At 46.3% G+C, this 18,385-nt stretch overlaps 1 protein-coding gene across 4 annotated transcripts in view; it reads left to right on the forward strand.

Annotated features, from left to right (window-relative positions):
* Positions 1 to 18,385, forward strand: part of LOC146863403 (PC-esterase domain-containing protein 1A-like) — a 408,407-nt gene that overhangs the window by 210,920 nt on the left and 179,102 nt on the right. For all 4 annotated transcript variants that reach the window (XM_085642832.1, XM_085642831.1, XM_085642829.1 and 1 more), the window contains one exon: positions 14,308 to 14,554. In XM_085642832.1, coding sequence (XP_085498958.1) covers positions 14,308 to 14,554 — 247 coding nt within the window. The remainder of the gene's footprint in view (positions 1 to 14,307; positions 14,555 to 18,385) is intronic.

Consider the following 18,385-nt stretch of genomic DNA (forward strand, 5'->3'; position numbering starts at 1 on the left):
GGCTGAGTAAACTCCCCCTCCATCATCCGCCAATACCAATATTATGTTTCCTTCTTCTTAGGGCCATCTAGAATCAACATTTCTTCAAGTTCATTGACACCTCCCATCTTGTTTTCTAATGATTGAAACCAACTTTGAAATTTGAAGATATTTGAACCTTGAGACTTGACTGATTGTTTTATTTTGAAATCCTCCCATCTTTCTACTCCTGCCTTCCTTAGCGCCCCTGCCAATTTGTCCTTAGTCCATTCCGGTGATCCAGGCGATTCCCAAATAGGAGTCATATTGCTATCTCCTTCTGATCCTATACCAGGTTTCTGCCGCACCTCTAAGAATCTTCAATCTAACTTTTTTTTAAATATCTAGGGTCTGCATACTTCATCTTAAAGCCCGAAGCCCCTCCTTCTACTCCTTTTAGCAATCCGGTAAACAGCTTCCCAATTTCTGAATCTAAGGGTCTATCCAAAAGCATTCTGCTATTCTTAAGCTGGAAAGCCCATGCATATAATTGCAAGTCCGGAAGAGTCAGGCCCCCTTTCTCTCTCCTCCTCTGCAATTTTTTCCATGACATACGGGTTCCTTTTGCTGCCCAGATAAAAGAGCCAATCTTGCCCTGCAACTTCATAAGCCCCGCTTCCTTAAACGGCAAAGGTACAGCGTTGAAGAGAAAGTTCAGCTTCGGTAGTAGAATAATTTTCACTAGATTTACTCTATCAAAGATAGTCAAGGATAGGTGCATCCAACTGGCCATTAAATCCCAGATTTCTTTTTTCACCCTGTTCGTTAGTTTCCGTAAGTTTATTAATGTTGTAATTTTTTCTGCCCCTTCATCTATATTCCATGCCATAATCTCCGTTTTCCCCCTGTTTATCTCGTACCCTGATACTCTTCCAAAGTCTTCTGCAATTTTTACTACATGCGTCCTTGTATTTCTGAGGTCCGCCGTATACATCAACAAATCAGCATATAATGCCAGTTTCTTAACCCAATCTTTACATTGAAAGGGTATTATCCCCTGCTCTGCCCTCAATTTTTTTGCTTTTGGCTCCATGTACAAATTAAATAAATGTAGGGATAACAGGCATCTTTGTTTTGTCCCTCTAATAGTGAATGCTGATGTTAATACTACATTCACGAAGACTCTTGCCCTTGGTGACTTATAATACCCTGCAATTATTCTGCAAAATCTGTCACCAAACTTAGCCTCTTCCATAACTGATGACAGAAAAGCCCAGTTCACACGATCAAACGGCTTGGTGGCATCCAAGGCTATAACCGCTAAAGGTGCATTATTCGCCACCGCCAAATCAATTGCCCCTATCAGGGAGTAAGTTAGCTTGTGTAATGCCCTTCCTTGCATATAACCTTTCTGGTCCTCATGCACCAAGTCCCCCATAAGGCCCTTGAGTCTGTCTGCCAGAATTTTGGAAAACAATCTTGTAATCGCAATTTGGGAGCAACACTAGTCTATAGCAATCACATCTGTTTTTGCTCTTTCCTGGTTTTAGGATTAGGGAAATTGTAGCCTCTGACCAGGACTCTGGTTGGGATATCCCTTGCATGAACAACTCCGTTGAATAATCTAGTCTGGATTGGGGTCAGCACCTCCTTTAGTACACTCTACACTTCTAAAGGTAGACTGTCTGGACCGGGTGCTTTCCCCTGCTTACCCTTCTTCAAAACCTGCTCCAATTCCCCCCCTGAATTTGAGTATTTGAAAAAGCAGTTTTTCTTCTTCCAATGCCACTGTCGCGCCCCAACTTATCCACTTATTTCTCGCTTCTTCGCATGGCACCAAATCCTCTTCATACAAAAATCCAAAATAGTTATAGAAAGCCGCCTCCAACCTCTTTTCTGTTCGTTAAAACCTTACCAGTATTCTGACATTTAATTTCCTATATTAGGTTTTTCACTTGGGGGCATATGTATCAACATCACCATTTGCGATTCTCAAATAGCGATTTTTAAAGAATCGCTATTTGAGAATTGCAAAACGGGATGTATTTAAAAAATTGCAAACTTTTTGCGATTTCTTAAAATTCCTTAATTGCGATTAGCAAATTGCGAAATCGCAATTAAGGAATACCTGCCCATTCATTTCTATGGGCCAGGAGACCCATAGGAATGAATGGGAAGTAATTCTCAAATAGCGAATCGCAATTTGCTAATCGCTATTTGAGAATAATTTCAAAGGTGCAAGGGTGTCATGATGACACCCTGATGCACCCCTGAAATTAGCATGTGTGTGCATATGGCGCACATACATGCCCTAAGGGCATGTATGAGCGCCACGTGGCACTTTGTCAAATTCAAAAAAGTGCTTTTTGAAAGGAAATCGCAAATTACCACCAACTGGAAGTTGGTGGTAATTTGCGATTTCTTAAGGATAATTCGCACAACTTGGGTGCTTTTTACATGTCATTTAAGAAATCGCAATTTGCGATTTCTTAAATGCTTACGCAAAATTAAGAAATCGCTAAATTAGAAATTCCTTAATTTTGCGTTGGGAATTTGCCTAATACATCCCGTTTTGCGAATTTTTAATCGCAAACGCTGTATTTTGCGAATCGCAGCGTTTGCGATTAAAAATTCGCTTGATACATATGCCCCCTGATATTTCCTTGTCTGCCAAGCTAACAATTTTCCGCAATTTTCCCCATACTCAAATTGTGTTAACTTGCTTATCTCCCACCTTTACCTTACCCTCTTAGTTTAATTTTCGTATCTGATGATTCAATCGGTCTAGACTCTCTCTGAGTATTATTGGCCAGCTCTCCTTCTAATACTCTTATCCTCTCCTCCACTTCTCTTATCTCTTCCCGAAAAACTAACCTCTTCCCGACCGCATAACTTTTTAGCTTCCCCCTGAAGTATGCATTGTAGGAATCCCACACCACCCCAGCAGACGCCGAGTCTCAAAGTAAAAAAATTCAACTGTATCCTCTTTTAATCTCCTCACAATTTCCCTATCTAACAGGGTACAATCTAGCGTCCATCTGGGGGGTGAACTATCTTCCTTAAGACAAATCTCCAATAACATTGCGGAATGATCAGACCGGTGAATACAGATATGTGTAATATTCTTGACTTGTTCCCATAGACCGAAGTCCAACAAAATATAATCTATCTTCGACTGATGATATTTCTTGTTTACGTACGTGTATCCTCTTTCGTCCCCCATCCTCCATCTCCAACCATCATATAATCCCAGTTGTTTCATCATAAACTTTATCTGCCCCTTAATTTTTTGATTTGGAATTGCTCTACTACCAGCCGATCTATCTAAGGTACTATCTAATGTCACATTAAAAACACCTGCCCAAATAATTGGGTCTGTGGATCAAGATAAATCTACTAATAACTCTTGTAATGGTGCTATATCGTCCACATTAGGCCCGTAATACTCTGCCAACGTGAAACCAAGCCCCCTAACTTTTAATTTCTGATGGATACATCTGCCAGTGGATTCCTCACCATGTGAATATCCCCTGCGCCAGCATTCCACGGAACTTTTCTTCCCCAGCATTCCACGTCGACGTGGGCGACGTCACAATACATCGGCTCCGCACGCGACTCCGTACGACGTCATCGGAGCCATAAGAAGCCCACGTCGGCGTGATGACGTCAGTTCCCTTTTTTCCGCGCCGTCGACGCGCAACGGTTTTTTCCCAGTGCTCTCTAGATACTTTGTAATCTAGTGGTGTATTTTTGTTAAAATCGGTATGTCTTCGACGAGGAAGTCGGGCTTTAAGCCCTGTAGGGAGTGCGGAGGCCTGATGTCCATGACGGATCCGCATCAGAATTGTTTATGGTGTCTCTCCTCTGATCATGACGTGGATGAGTGCGGGTGCTGTAGGAGCATGAATCCTAAAGCGCTGAAGGAGAGGAAGACCAAACTCTTCATGAAGAAGATCGGTGAGGAGAAGAGAGGGAGGAAAAAGGAGAAGTCCAGGCGGGAGTCTTCGACTTCGAGGTCGTCGAAGTCGAAGAAGCACCATAAGAAGAGGAAGCATTCTTCTCGGCGTCGGTCCTCGAAGTCTAAGAGGTCGAGGTCGGCTTCGCCTCGTCGACGTCAGAGCAAGGTCTTGTCTCCTTCGCCTTCTCCTGATAAGTCTTAGAAGTCTCCCTCTCCGAAGCGGACTCCAGCTCGTTCCCCGACGCCGTCGCCGGCGCCGTCCAAGGCTTCGACTCCGGGTCGGGTGGAATCTGATGTGGAGCAGGAGCAGGAAGAGTCTGTTCCGGTGCCTGATGACTCCGCGGCTCCGGTGGAGGATTCTGAGGAGCCGACGCCGGTGGCTCCACAGGAGGATACAGGGGCAGTTCCTTATCCCCAATTCCCGGCTCCAGGTACGGATCCTTCGGGATTTCTGAATGCCATGTATGGCATTTTTCAGAGAGCATCCTTCCCATCCGGAGCACCAGCAGGTCCGGTGGGTCCGATGGCGTTTTCTCTGGGAGTGCCGCAGCAATACGCTCAGGCTCCTTTTCTGCCTTTTATGCCGATGGCGCCTTCTTGGCAGTTTCCGGCGCCGGTTGGGAATCCGGCTCGACCTCGGATGGATGGTCAATCTTCGGAGCCTTCTTTGACGCCGAGGCCGACTCCATCGACGCCGCATCTGGCGCCGCCGACTCCACCTGTAGCGCCTCCGACGCCGATGCCTTTGGCTCCACCGACGCCGCGTACGACGTCTACGACGCCGGCTCCCCGGAATCGATCGAGGCGGGAGGCCCAAAGGGTTTTGGAGGAGGAAAGATATCGGGCTGAGGTGGAGGAAGGTGAAGTCGACTCTTCTTCGGATGAGTTTGGAGGTATAGAGGTAGCAAGTGGTTTGGATACCACCCCGGAGTGGGAGCATGCTTCTACAAGGTCTTCTCCACCACAGGAATTGGCGCCCTACCATGTTGTGATCAAGAAGGCCGCGGAGTTGTTAGATCTGCAGCTGCCTTCTGTGGAATACAAGTCCAATCTGCTTACAGAGGTGTTGCACTCCCCGATGTCGGCTTCGGAGCCTTTGTTACCTTTCAATGAGGCTCTCTTGGAACCAGTGTTGGAGGTGTGGAAGAAGCCTCTGTCAGCTCCAGCAGTTTGCAGGCAGGTGGCAAGGAGATACAGGGTTGCGCCAGGAGACCCGGATTTTTTATCCACGCATCCTTCTCCGGAGAGCCTAGTGGTGCAGGCTTCATGTTCTAAACATGCTTCGGGTGCTTTCCCCCAATCTCCTGCTGATAGGGAGTCAAAGAAAGTTGATCAGGCGGCCAAAAAGACATTCTCCTCAGGAAGTATGGCGTTGAAGTCATCAAATGCCACATGCTTGCTGGGGCGTTATGTTCATGCCCTGATGGACTCTATAAAAACTTTGGCCCCTAAGTTACCTGAGGGGGATAAGTCGTCCTTCATGGAGGTTGTGGCGGACACTCAGGCAGCTGCCAGGCAGGTGATCCAGTCTGGGCTGGATACGGCGGACTCTGTGGCGAGGATTATGGGGTCGTCCATTGCCGCAAGGAGACAAGCTTGGCTCCGTTCCTCAGGGTTTTCTGCAGATGTCCAGGCCACGCTGGTGGATCTGCCCTTTGATGGACAAAAGTTGTTTGGGGAGAAGGCAGATTCTGCTCTTCAACGTTTTAAGGACAGTAGGTTGACAGCGAAGTCCTTGGGTCTGCAGGTTCCTGCTAGAGGTTCAACTTTCCGTAAGGCTAGGGGATTCGGAAGGTCATCCTTTCGCTCCTTCCGACAGCCACAACAACAGCAGCAACAACAGCAGCAGAATCCCCTCTATCGCTCCTATAGAGGGAAGCAAAGGGGTCGGAGAGGTTCTGGTCGCAATCCTTCTTCTTCCTCCTCCTCCTCTGCTCCAAATGAGGCTTCAGGGAAGCAGCCCTAGATCCCCCATCCCGGTTCATGTAAGACCTGTGGGGGGTCGGGTGTCCTACTTTCTACGGGGTTGGAAATCTGTTACAACCGACCTTTGGGTTTTGAACCTCGTAGAGACTGGGTACGCCCTTCCCTTTCGGGAGTTTCCTCCCCCTTACCCTCCTTGCCAAGGTTATTGCTCGGAGGACCACCTGCTTCTCCTGCAGAAAGAGGTTCAAGCTTTGTTTCAGAAGGGCGCAATAGAGGTGGTTCCGGAGCAGGAAAGGGGTCAGGGATGCTACTCACGGTATTTCCTGATCCCCAAGAAGGACGGCAGATTGCGTCCGATTCTGGACCTCAGAATCTTGAATTTTTACCTGAAACAGGAGAAGTTCAAGATGCTGACCCTTGCGCAGGTTCTTCAAGCGTTGCAGCAAGGAGACTGGATGGTGTCGCTCGACTTGCAGGACGCGTACTTCCATGTCCCAATCCTGAAGTCGCACAGGCAGTATCTCCGTTTTACGGTTGGGTCGCAACATTATCAGTTTGCGGTCCTCCCGTTTGGTCTTACTACTGCACCTCGAGTCTTCACAAAGGTGATGGCAGTGGTGGCTGCTCATCTCAGGAGGTCGGGGATTCCGGTTTTCCCCTACCTGGACGACTGGCTTCGGAAGGCAGAGTCCCCAGAGATGGTGCAGCGTCATCTGCAGGTGACAACTCAGCTGTTATTCGACTTGGGTTTTTCGATCAATGTGCCCAAATCTCACCTGGTGCCCTCTCAACGCAACCTGTTTATAGGGGGCAGTACTGGACACTACTGTGTGTCGAGCATTCCCTCCTCCTCAAAGGATTCTCGACATTCAGGAGATGGTCCCTTTATTCCACAGTGGAGCGGTTGTTCCAGTTCTGACGGTCCTTCGCCTGCTCGGTCTGTTCGCTTCCTGCATTCTGTTGGTCAACCATGCACGCTGGCACATGAGGGCGCTCCAGTGGTGCCTCCGCAAGCAGTGGTATCAGCACAACGGGGATCTCGGGGAGTCGATCAAGATCTCCGGAGAAGCTGCAGCGGATCTGTCTTGGTGGAGCGTGGAGGGCAATCTGTCCCAAGGAAAGCCTTTCCATCTACCTCCATCGGTGGCCACAGTGATAACGGATGCCTCCACCCTAGGGTGGGGAGCTCATCTGGGGGATCTGGAGATCAAGGGTCTTTGGTCTCCAGAGGAGAGGTTGTTTCATATCAACCTTCTGGAGTTGCGGGCGATTCGTTTGGCACTCAAGGCCTTTCTCCCTTCCCTTCGCGGTCAGTCAGTTCAAGTCCTGACGGACAACACGACCGCGATGTGGTATATAAACAAACAGGGAGGAGTGGGGTCTCTTTGTCTCTGCAGAGAGGCCCTGCGTCTGTGGTCCTGGGCTCAGGACCATCAGATTTGTCTGATGGCAAATCATCTGGCCGGGGTGCTGAACGTGCGTGCGGACAGTCTCAGTCGGCAGTTCTCCGCCGACCACGAGTGGAGGCTCCATCCGGAGGTGGTTCGTCGCGTCTTTCGGACGTGGGGGACTCCTCGGGTGGACCTGTTTGCCACCCGAGAGAACGCGCACTGCCCGTCATTCTGCAGTCTCCAGTATCCGATGCAGGGGGCGTTGGGGGACGCGTTTCAGTTGAGTTGGGGCTCACGACTCCTTTACGCGTTTCCTCCCGTACCCTTGATTCCTCGGGTTCTGAAGAAGATTCGCCAAGACCGGGCCCAAGTCATTTTGGTCGCCCCGGACTGGCCAAGAAGGGTGTGGTACACAGATCTTCTCCACCTCTCCTCGTGCCCTCCGCTCCGTCTCCCTCTGAGGGCAGACCTCCTCTCGCAGTCGGAGGGGCAGGTTCTACACCCCCACCTCCAGAGCTTACACCTTCATGCCTGGAGATTGAACGGGGCAACCTGAGTTCCTTCTCTCTCCCACCTGATGTGGTGGACGTTATTTTATCGGCCAGGCGACACTCCACCAAGTCCATATACTCCTACAGGTGGTCTAAGTTTGTAAAGTGGTGTGGAGAGAGGTCTATTGACCCTTTAAAGGCTCATCTTTCTGATGTGCTTCAGTTTGCTCTTTCCTTGGCTCAGCAGGGCTGTGCTGTGGCCACGGTCAAGGGCTACCTTTCGGCCTTATCGGCATTTCTGTGCCTTCCAGATCAACCTTCGTTGTTTAAATCTCCGGTTGTTCTGAGGTTCATCAAGGGCCTTACAAACATGTTTCCTCCTACTCCATTTGTAATGCCTCAGTGGGACCTTAATCTTGTCTTAACCTTTTTAATGGGGTCCCCTTTTGAGCCTCTTCATAATTGTCCTTTGAGGCTGTTGTCCTTTAAGGTGGTTTTTCTTGTAGCCATAACCTCGGCAAGGAGGGTGAGTGAGCTTCAAGCTCTTAGTTCCAAACCTCCTTTTCTTACCTTACATGCTGAAAGGATGGTTCTCAGGACCAGGGCTGCTTTCCTGCCAAAAGTTGTTACTCCTTTCCATTTGGGGCAGTCTATTACCCTCCCTGTTTTTTATCCACCCCCTCATCCTTCCAAAGAAGAAGAAAGACTCCATCGCCTTGACCCGAAGAGGGCTATGAGTTTTTATTTGGACAGGACCAAGGACTTTCGTATTGATGACCAGCTTTTTATTGGCTACGTTGGTCGTACTAAGGGTAAAGCGGTGCACAAGCGCACGCTGTCAAGATGGATTATACTAACCATCAAGATCTGCTACGCCTTGGCTGGTAAGACTCCTCCTGAGGGTATTCGTGCTCACTCTACTAGAGCTAAGTCTTCAACATCTGCTCTGGCCCGGGGTGTTCCTGTGGCAGATATTTGTAAGGCCGCGACTTGGGCCTCCCTCCATACTTTCGCAAAGCATTATTGCTTGGACTCTGAGATGAGGAGGGAGGGCCACTTTGCGCGCTCTGTCTTGCAAGACTTTCTGGTATAGAAAGGTGGACACCCTCCTCCGGGAGTGGGGACTGCTGTGGGAATCTATTCACAAGGTGAGGAATCCACTGGCAGATGTATCCATCAGAAGAACAAGTTACTTACCTTCGGTAACGCTTTTTCTGGTGGATACAGTATCTGCCTGTGGATTCCTCACCAACCCACCCGCCTCCCCGTTGTCCACCTTTTGTATACCATGAAATAGGTCTTGTTTGAAATGCTTATATTTTCTCTTGTACATTTGTAGGAAATGCTTGTTTGATTAGCATTCCTTTGTTTTGTATGCTATGTATATGTATTGGTTTTTCTATATACTGTGTATACTTGGGATTGTCGTTGGTTCACCTGTTCGCCTCGAAGGCACGGAAAAAATGGGTGGAACTGACGTCATCACGCCGACGTGGGCTTCTTATGGCTCCGATGACGTCGTACGGAGTCGCGTGCGGAGCCGATGTATTGTGACGTCGCCCACGTCGACGTGGAATGCTGGGGAAGAAAAGTTCCGTGGAATGCTGGCGCAGGGGATATTCACAAGGTGAGGAATCCACAGGCAGATACTGTATCCACCAGAAAAAGCGTTACCGAAGGTAAGTAACTTGTTCTTTACTACGACCCATCTACCACGTGTATCTGAGTTACTTTCTATTATAGAGATTTCTTTGGGTCTTGTTTTATTAATACCACCACTCCTTTAGTTACGAAGGTTTGATTAGTGCACCCCATTTGTTGCACCCACTTTTGGGACTTAAATACTTCCTTACACTCTTTCTCAGACAGATGCGTCTCCTGGAGCACACAGATCTGGGCAGTACAATCTTTTATATACTGGAGGATACGCTCTCTCCTTGGCCTCACCCTTAACCCATTAACGTTCCAAAATAAAATCTTCAGAATCTGTCCCTCTCCCACATTCCTATCTTAGTAACCTCAACTAACAAATCTGAGATTTCAGAGGATTTTTCTTCTTATTTCCCTAATGCTCTCCACCCAGTGACCCCTCCCTCTTCCCCCATGGAGAACCTCCCCCCCCCCCTTTCTAATAGCCTTAGCCTATGGGTTTCCCCCCAAGTGTGTTTCTATCTCTGCCTTTATAATTAGAAAATTTACAATTCTATTCACTATTTATTTGCTCTTCCTAGCTAGCTACCTCCTTCCTATATCTATTTACAAATCTATTCACAAGATCCTATAAAGTCATTCACTTCACTCACCGCTCTGAAATTGTAAAACTTGCATCATAACTTTTAGCACCGCCGGGAATTTCATCTGCACAGAGACCCCCAACTCCTTCAATTGGTCCATTCTCTTGCCCAACTCCCATTGCCTGTTGAAGGTAATATAGGAAATATCAGACCTAATTTCACAAGATAACCCATCCGCCGTTACTGTTTTTATTTTCAGGGCACGAGATAATGCCTTCTCTTTCAGGGAGTAAGTAAGGAAATTTACCTAAATCCTCCTGGGTTTACTTCTATTTGGATTAAGCTTGAAGGGATCTCTGGATATCCCTACACAACTCCTGCTCGGTCTCTTCTAGATTGAGCCCTGTTTTAATCTGCTTAACTACCACATCTTTCAGGTCATCTCTTTCCGACACATTTAAAATCCGTAGATTATTTCTCCTTTGGTTGTTCTCCATCCTTTCCTCTCATTCCTGACGCCTGTGTTCTCTCAATTTCAAGGCTTTTATATCTTCATTTGTCTGCATCTTGCCCTCGAGTTCCTCAACTGTTGCCTCTAAAACTGTTGTTCTTCCTGCAAGATCATCAAGTTTTTTCTCTAAAGCCTCACAAGCCGATTTAATCTCTTTGGCTCCCTTCAGACACTTCAAACCTACTTCTGATCTCAGACGTAAGTGTTGCTATCAGGTCCCCCCAGGACTGCTCTCCCGTGTTGACTTCCCCCTGCTCACTCTGAGTCTTGTCTATTTTCTCATCTATGTTCAATTTTTGTCTTGGATTGAGATCTTCTGTCTCCCCTTTCTTAGTTCCCTCACCTTCCTCTAACGTTGGATGAGTGGTGGACCTACCTCTTGCATCTTTGGCTTTTTCAATGCCCTCCAGATTTTTTGGGCCGCCTTCTTGCAATACTGTGTACCTGTTGGGACTACACACATCAACCCCACTCCCCCAGTACTTTCTCCACCGCATTGTCCAACTGTCCCTCCGTAGCCTTATCCATCTTCCTCGACCTACTTATTGTCCTACCTTCCCTCAATGTTAGAGTCCTTGGCAATACCTTAAAAAATGTCCTAAGAGGGGGTAACCTTCACCTTCTGGGTTTTATTCATATGATGTTTTATCAGCCCCTCTTGCTTAGCTGCTTTCTGTTCTCTTTTCACAGGGATTCTTACTACTGGAGTTATAAACTGAGTACCCTTTCCTCCTCTCCTTCACCTCACCCTTCACCCTTACTTGCACACAGCTCAACCAAGGCCTTACCCCTCTTAGCACTCCTTAATGTGTACCTTCCTAGTCCCAGCTGCTTGGGCTTATTAATATGTGTAGTTTTGGCTTTTTATCTTGATTTTGGCCTTTTTTCGTCGTTCTGTCCCCCTTTTGGACTTCTTTTTCCCACTCCCTGTAGTCTGACACTCTGCTGTGGGTCCTGTCTTTTGTCTGTACTACCCTCTGTGTTTTCTAAGCTATCCGTGCCCAGGTCTCCAGCTTCTTTGCTCTGTGTTTTGGGCTGTCCCCATCCCCTCCTCCCCAGTATGGGATTCTTGCTGCCGTGTTTCTCCCTCTCTTTACATCCAGCGCGGCTCTAGACAAGCAATGTTCGCTACCCCCTCCGCCTGCCGTGGCTGCCTTTACCTTTACGCACAAACTCTCTCCAGAAATTCTCAGATGATGGAGGGTGCCGAATTTGGGTCCAAAATCTGTTTTCCCACAATAGCCGTCCAAATAGGTGGCCCGTTGTTTTTCCCCACTCTGTTCTGCACTCTGCTCTATCCTTCAGACTCTCCGGCGTAGAGCCCCGCCCCCTGGAAGGACGCTGGACTATGATCAGTGGATTTCCTGCTAGCAGGTCCCTGCTCTCGATTCCAACAATTCATGGTGTGCATAAATAAATCTTTCGGTGGCGTTAGTCTGACTCCAGCTCTCCCTACATTTTTTGGCCCGGTAGCCCGCTGCAAATATCTATATATGTAACTAGCTAAAACTATCCCTCTTTCTCTTTCTCCCCCCTCCCCCCCCCCCCGGCCGCCATGTTATCCTGTCTTTGTCAGTGAGGACTTCTTGTTTGTCCCTTTGTGACACTTTGTCGAAGCTCAACAAGGATTGGATGTTAAGGAAGGTTGTGGATCCACTAAGGTTGGGTGCGGTGGCGGATGTTAGAGCTGCCACTCAAGCCAAGTATGGTTCTAATTGTCCTAAGCAGTCTTCTGTGTGTGAAGGGGATTGGGTGAGGATTAAAAAACCTGTTTTCGTTCGTAAGGGTTCTTCTCGTTTTTCTGCTCCTATGAGGGTCAGTAAGGTGAGAGATCATGTTGTTGTCCTGGATAATGGCAAGGTCTGGAATAAGTCTGTTGTTTCTGTGGTACCTAGGTCCAAGGTGGAGTTTGTAAGAGCCAAATTTGGTGTTGGTACTCAGGGTACAATTCCACCTTCCAGCGTCGATATGCATGGTGGTCGCATTTCGGAGAATAATCTTGCTTCTCAACAGGGCTCTTCGAGAACCAAGTTTCTTCCTGCTAGGTCTAGGTCATCCCCTGTTAAGTTGCGGGATTATATTAGATTTTGACCTCCTGTAGTTGGGGGTTAATGTGTCAATGTGTGGGTAGTTTTTGTTTTTACGGAATGAAGGGTTTGTGTTTCTTTGTGAAGGAAGGGGGGTGTGTGGGGTTCTTACGTTACCGCGTTCGGGTTCTTTGCACGGAACCTGGAATGAAGGTTCCGTGCAGGGAATGTGGAGCGGTCAGGGTTGGCAGTTGCTGCCGGGGAATCCGAGTGTCTGGACTGCAATAAAGAAGCTCTCCTTCGCTTACCTTCACCGTCCTCATCGTCTTCTTTTCACACTTGTCTGCTCCTTCACACACAAAAAGAACAATTGATGGGCCGAATGCAGAACAATGTCATACATTCACCCCAGTGCAGAGATCTAGGCCTAAATCCATCGTTTTTTTGCTCCCCACACCATTCCAGCTTGAACCCAGCCATATGCAAATCAGTCTTGACCCGGCGCCCAATGGTAACAGTCCAGCTCGAACTGCAAAGCCAGGTCCTCCCAGGACTGGAAACAAGCATCACAGGCCCGGCTTCAGGGTCAGGGAGGACCTGGCCTGGCAGTTCGGCCTGGACTGTTCCCATGAGGCACAGGGTCAAGACTGATTTGCATATGGCTGGGTCTAAACTAGGGTGGCATGGTGAGCAAAAGAACGATGGATTTAACCCAGATCTCTTGACAGGGGGTGAATGTTTGATTTGTTCTGCATTTCGTCCATCTGTCTGGCTTTTGCTCCTTCACACAGCACATGATTTCTCCAGTATGTCCTTGGAGTCCTCAGAGCTGCCTTAAGTGATGTGGCTAATTTCCCTCTGGTCATGTCGCTCCTTTTTCCCTCCTTGTTGTGGCATCTTTCTAATTTGCTCTCTTCAGCTAAGCCTTGGGGGTAGTGGGGGCCCTTTTCTGTTTAGCCTTGCGTTCATAATCCCCCTTACATCTAAATCAATTCACCTGTAATACCATCCACTTGTGCCTTTGTCCCGATCTACCAACTTCACCAGTGCAATCCTCCTCTACCCCAGGTATTTCAGTCCACTCCCACATACATACACGCATGCATGCATGCATCCATCCATCTATACATTTACACCAATCTTTTTACCCACCCATCAACTATTGTATTATATGTACCCATAGCAATCATTTTATTTATCTATGAGTCCAAACAGCCCTCCTCCATCACGGTGTGCGTGTGCTTGACTGCATGGTGTCTGTATACGAGATCCTTTTTGTGTGGTGTCTGTTAGTCAATGCATCCAAACATATCCTGTAACAGTGTACAATCATTCCGGTACAATAAAACAAGCAGTATTGGCAAATTTGTCAGATCTGGCACAATTTAGGTGTATGTATTTATCAGCAACTGGTGAGTTTGCCGAAACAAAATTCAAGAGGTTATCTTTAATTGTGGTTGAGCGCAGCAGCTCAGGATATTTAATGTTTGCAGTAGTTTGTGGTGTTGTGTACATCAAATTAGGCATACTAAGCCAGATAGGTACGGTCACCTGGAGGAGGAATGATATTGGATTTGGTAGTTAGATCATCTAGCATTTTCTTGCCAAATTTCAATTAAGTTTCTGGTCAATCTTGTGTGAGGGTGCTTATTTACTGCTCAGATAGCATTAAGGTAATGTGTTTCACTTTCTGCTAAACCATTTATTTGAATATTGCCTAGCCTAAATAAAAGTATGCAGAATGCAAAGAAAAATGATGTCCCATCCTTTTAAACATTTTTGCTGAATTCTCCTTTGTTTCCATGTCTCAGCTTCAGCACTTGGATAAAACACTGCGCAGGGATATCATCGAAGGTAATTTCTACAGCGCGACATTGGCGGCCTCTCACAAGTTTGATGTACTTGACCTGCACTACCACTTCCGGTTTGATAGCCAGAACCGCCTAAAAGATGGTGTTCACTGGAACCAGATTGTCCATCGCAAGATCACTCAGCTTCTGCTGGCCCACATTGCAGATGCATGGGGTGTGGAAGCCCCGAAAAGGAAGGCCAACACAGGTGAGCCGCAGTGGACTTGCAATCTGCAGCTAGGACAGCTAGTTATTTTATGCAGAGAGGTGCTGAAACAATTACCACTAAATTGTCAGAAAATTCGAACCCCGATATGTTGCTTTATCTTAGTACTTTATTTCACGACTAAGTTGTCCATAATCTGGCTACAGCCATTCATTTTACAGATGTAATTGGAAGCTATAGATGTGCCTGCAAATAGCCTACTGAAATGGTTCCCAAACTGTTGACTTCTGGGGACCCCCACTTAATCATTACTGGAACCCGGGGACCCCAACTGAAACATTATTCGAATCCAGGCGCCCCCCCCCCACTATTCATTACTGGAAGTCGGGGACCCCAGCCTAAGCAATGTTAATGATTTGAACCACAAAACAATACACAAAAATACAAAAAAAAACATTTGTCAAACAAATACACGAATAACAAATTTTATTTAATTAGAAAACCTATAAATAAAGAAGGAATCAAAATGTAATTTTAATAGAAATGTTGGAGCTTTTCTGAATTCAATTGAGGCCGCTCGTCATCCACGCTGTATTCAGTTTGATGCACCTGCACTGCTCCCGTGCATCAATCTGAGGATACCAATTTAATTTTTAGCCTCCAGTTTCAAATTCTGTCACATTTACAGTATGTTTTAAAATGTTCAACTGTACATTTAGCCTCTTTATATATCTACACTTTATTGATCTGTTAATATTATTCGATTTTCAAAGTAGTTGCGGACCCCCTGAGGAGGCTTCGGGGACCACCAGGGGCCCCCGGGCCCAGTTTGGGAACCACTGGCCTACTGTCTTAACTTGCAGCATATTATTGGAGGCATTGAGCTGTGTTGCCCATATACTTTAAATGTAGGTATTGAAGGTACAGTAGATTCTACTTACGGGTTTTAGTTGTACTCCTGGCACTGTTCAGTACAGCCCCCATGAGTCAGTTGGCTGAAGTCGAATGGATTATACATTCTAATACATTGAATCTGCTCATGAGCTTGATTTTGTGTTTTTCTATGTGATGTGCACGGTTATAAGATTGCCGGGGCTCGTGCACTGTATAATAAGCAGCAAAATAATGGAAAATGCACTTCACAAAACCGCTCTTTAGTCCTCTGCTAAACCACATGTTTCGTTTTTTTTTATTTGTTTTTTTTTTAGTAGTTTGGCTTAAGCTAGACCTCATAAGGCACACCAGTCTCAGATGATGCCCAAATGAAGAGTGTGGGATAAGTCTTGATTTGGACCCTCTGCTTTCTTTCGCCAGAACAACATTATATCCTCATTTGGCTTATCTAATCCCCTCTGGTTTGACCCTCAAACATTTTTATTTTATTTTCGCTTTCATACTTCAGCTCCCAGCTTATATCACTACTGTCAGTCATTGACTTACAATATCGCAGAAATACTCCACAAAAAATGATACACCAGTACAAACCCACATCTAATGACCCATATTACATCCCAGGGCACTTTTTCCTGACCCAATAGTAGTTAACAAAGCATACAGATGCCACAGGTACAGGAGACTGTCCAGCACGGAATAAGGAGAGTAAAAAGATTGGCCCAGCGGGTGGTACTGCAATGGAGTAGATGCTCGCCAATACAACTGAGCACACTGAGACAAAATGAAGGATCTTCTGCCAACACCTCCCCAAGCATTACAAAGAGTAAGGTCAGGAGCTTGTGGACGAAGGCCAGACTGTTTAGAATACTACCGTCCACTTCTCTTTTGATGCAGCCAGAGGCATTATTACAAGTATCTTAGTCTGGCATCATGCCTGGCTCCAAGTCAGAAGTCCAAAAGCACCTGCTATCACGAGCCCCTCCACAAATACATCCTATGAGAATACTTGCATATAGTCACTCAGATGTAATTTCTCTTCAACCGCAAGGTCACTTTGACAGCATTCAATCAAATTGAACGCCTACTTACATACCCATCCACCCCACTCGTAGCCGCTACCTACGACTCATGGTAAGTGGTCAGCATTATCAATTCAAAGTGTTGCACTTCGGGGTCACCACTGATCCCAAAGTGTTAATAAATGCCTCCTTGTTGTGGCTGCCCACCTCTGGTTGTACAGTATCCATGTATTTCCATACTTGGATGATTGCAGACCAAGAGTGCAAGCAACACTGCCTTGCACAAATCCACCCAACTAGTCCTTCACAAACTGGACATCACAATAAACACTATCAAGTGGCACCGGCAGATTCTGAAGATTCAGGCCTTTATACTAGCTGTACCAAATAGAATCACCAGCAAGGCTTACCCCAGTCAAGCATAAGTGCAGGCCTTCCGGTAGCCTCTGCCTCTTTTTACCCAAAACGCCAGGTTACAGTCAGAACAGTTATGCATCTTCTATGTATGATGGCCTCATGCATTGCCCTTGTGCCCTACACCTGCCTAAACATTTTCCTGCTCCAGCACTGCCTCCCAGCACAATTATCACAACCAGAGAGTCACTAGTATAATTTAGTGTTGATACGGGCCAGCACCTATTGCTCCCTGCATTGGTGGAACAGCAGCAACCTGTTGCAAGACCATCCCTTCATTAACAATAATGTGAGGTTACCATGCCCACCGATGCATTTCTCTGAGTGTGAAGCACATTTTCACCGTCTTCAAAGCATGTAGTTGCTGTAGCAGCGGGCCTTCACATCAGTTAACTCACACTGCGGACCAGCCAGCTAGCGCTTAAGGCATTCCATCTGCAAATCTTTTACACAGTGATAAAACCCTTTTCATCCCCTGCAAGACCGCATAAAGACTGCCTCTACACCCAATATAAGGTAAAGGAGTATAATTGTATTTCACTTTTGCCTCCAAAACCTAAAATGACGGAAGCTTTTTCTGTGGCTTCAGAACTCCTACTCTGAAATTAATATCTTCTGAGGACGACAGTGATACCTCTGCAAGCTCGCAAAAAGATCAAGAACCTAGGACCAAGAAGCCTCATATTAAAGCAGAAAGCCCTCAAAATGTCCCACCAGGCCAGAGAAACTAACAAAAAAAAAGAGCGAAACGCAAACATACCTGTATTGCTACTCCCTTCCAAATAATACAAATACCGCACCCCTACATGGAGGCACACAAACGGTAAAGCAAGAAAAAAAAACACCTAGAAGGGGATTTCACTCTCATAAAATGAGGCACATCAAAGTCCGTTTTCAGAATAAAGGGTGGGGTTTTATTTGTGCAACACTCTTAACAGAAAGGCTTTCCCAGATGTCGAAAGAAACATAGAAATATATGTATTATACACATTACATACCATGTATGTGTGTGCATATATGTGTGTATATGGCAGGAGACTAAGATAAATAAATATTATTTGCACCATTGCAAAGCAGTACGAGGTGTCACGAGGTTAAGATAGATATATATATATATATATATATATATATATATATATATATATATATATATATATATATATATATATATATATAATCTTCTCTTCTGGAGCAGGATTGTGTGTTTGATTGAAATATATAGTGAGTGTGCAAGCAATGATAACACTCTTACAAATAAGCAGAGTAAGTGTAAAAAGCATGTAATAAAATACAAGCAGATAATGATAGTGCTGGACTCCCACTGCAAGAAATAGGCACTGTTAAATACAAGTAATCGGGCACAAGGGATAAACCCTGTCAAAGGACAGCATGAAAGATATACACAATACATTGGATGAACAACCACTGGAGACTTGAATGTGCACACAGACACACATCACAATGCCAATAATCATAGAAAATACAACACCGGCTGCAATTACTTCATTTTAGCCCACTCCTGACTGGGGGATTCACAGCCGGGCTC

The sequence above is a fragment of the Triturus cristatus genome, chromosome 2_2, assembly GCF_964204655.1.
Source record: "Triturus cristatus chromosome 2_2, aTriCri1.1, whole genome shotgun sequence".
Lineage (NCBI taxonomy): Eukaryota > Metazoa > Chordata > Amphibia > Caudata > Salamandridae > Triturus > Triturus cristatus.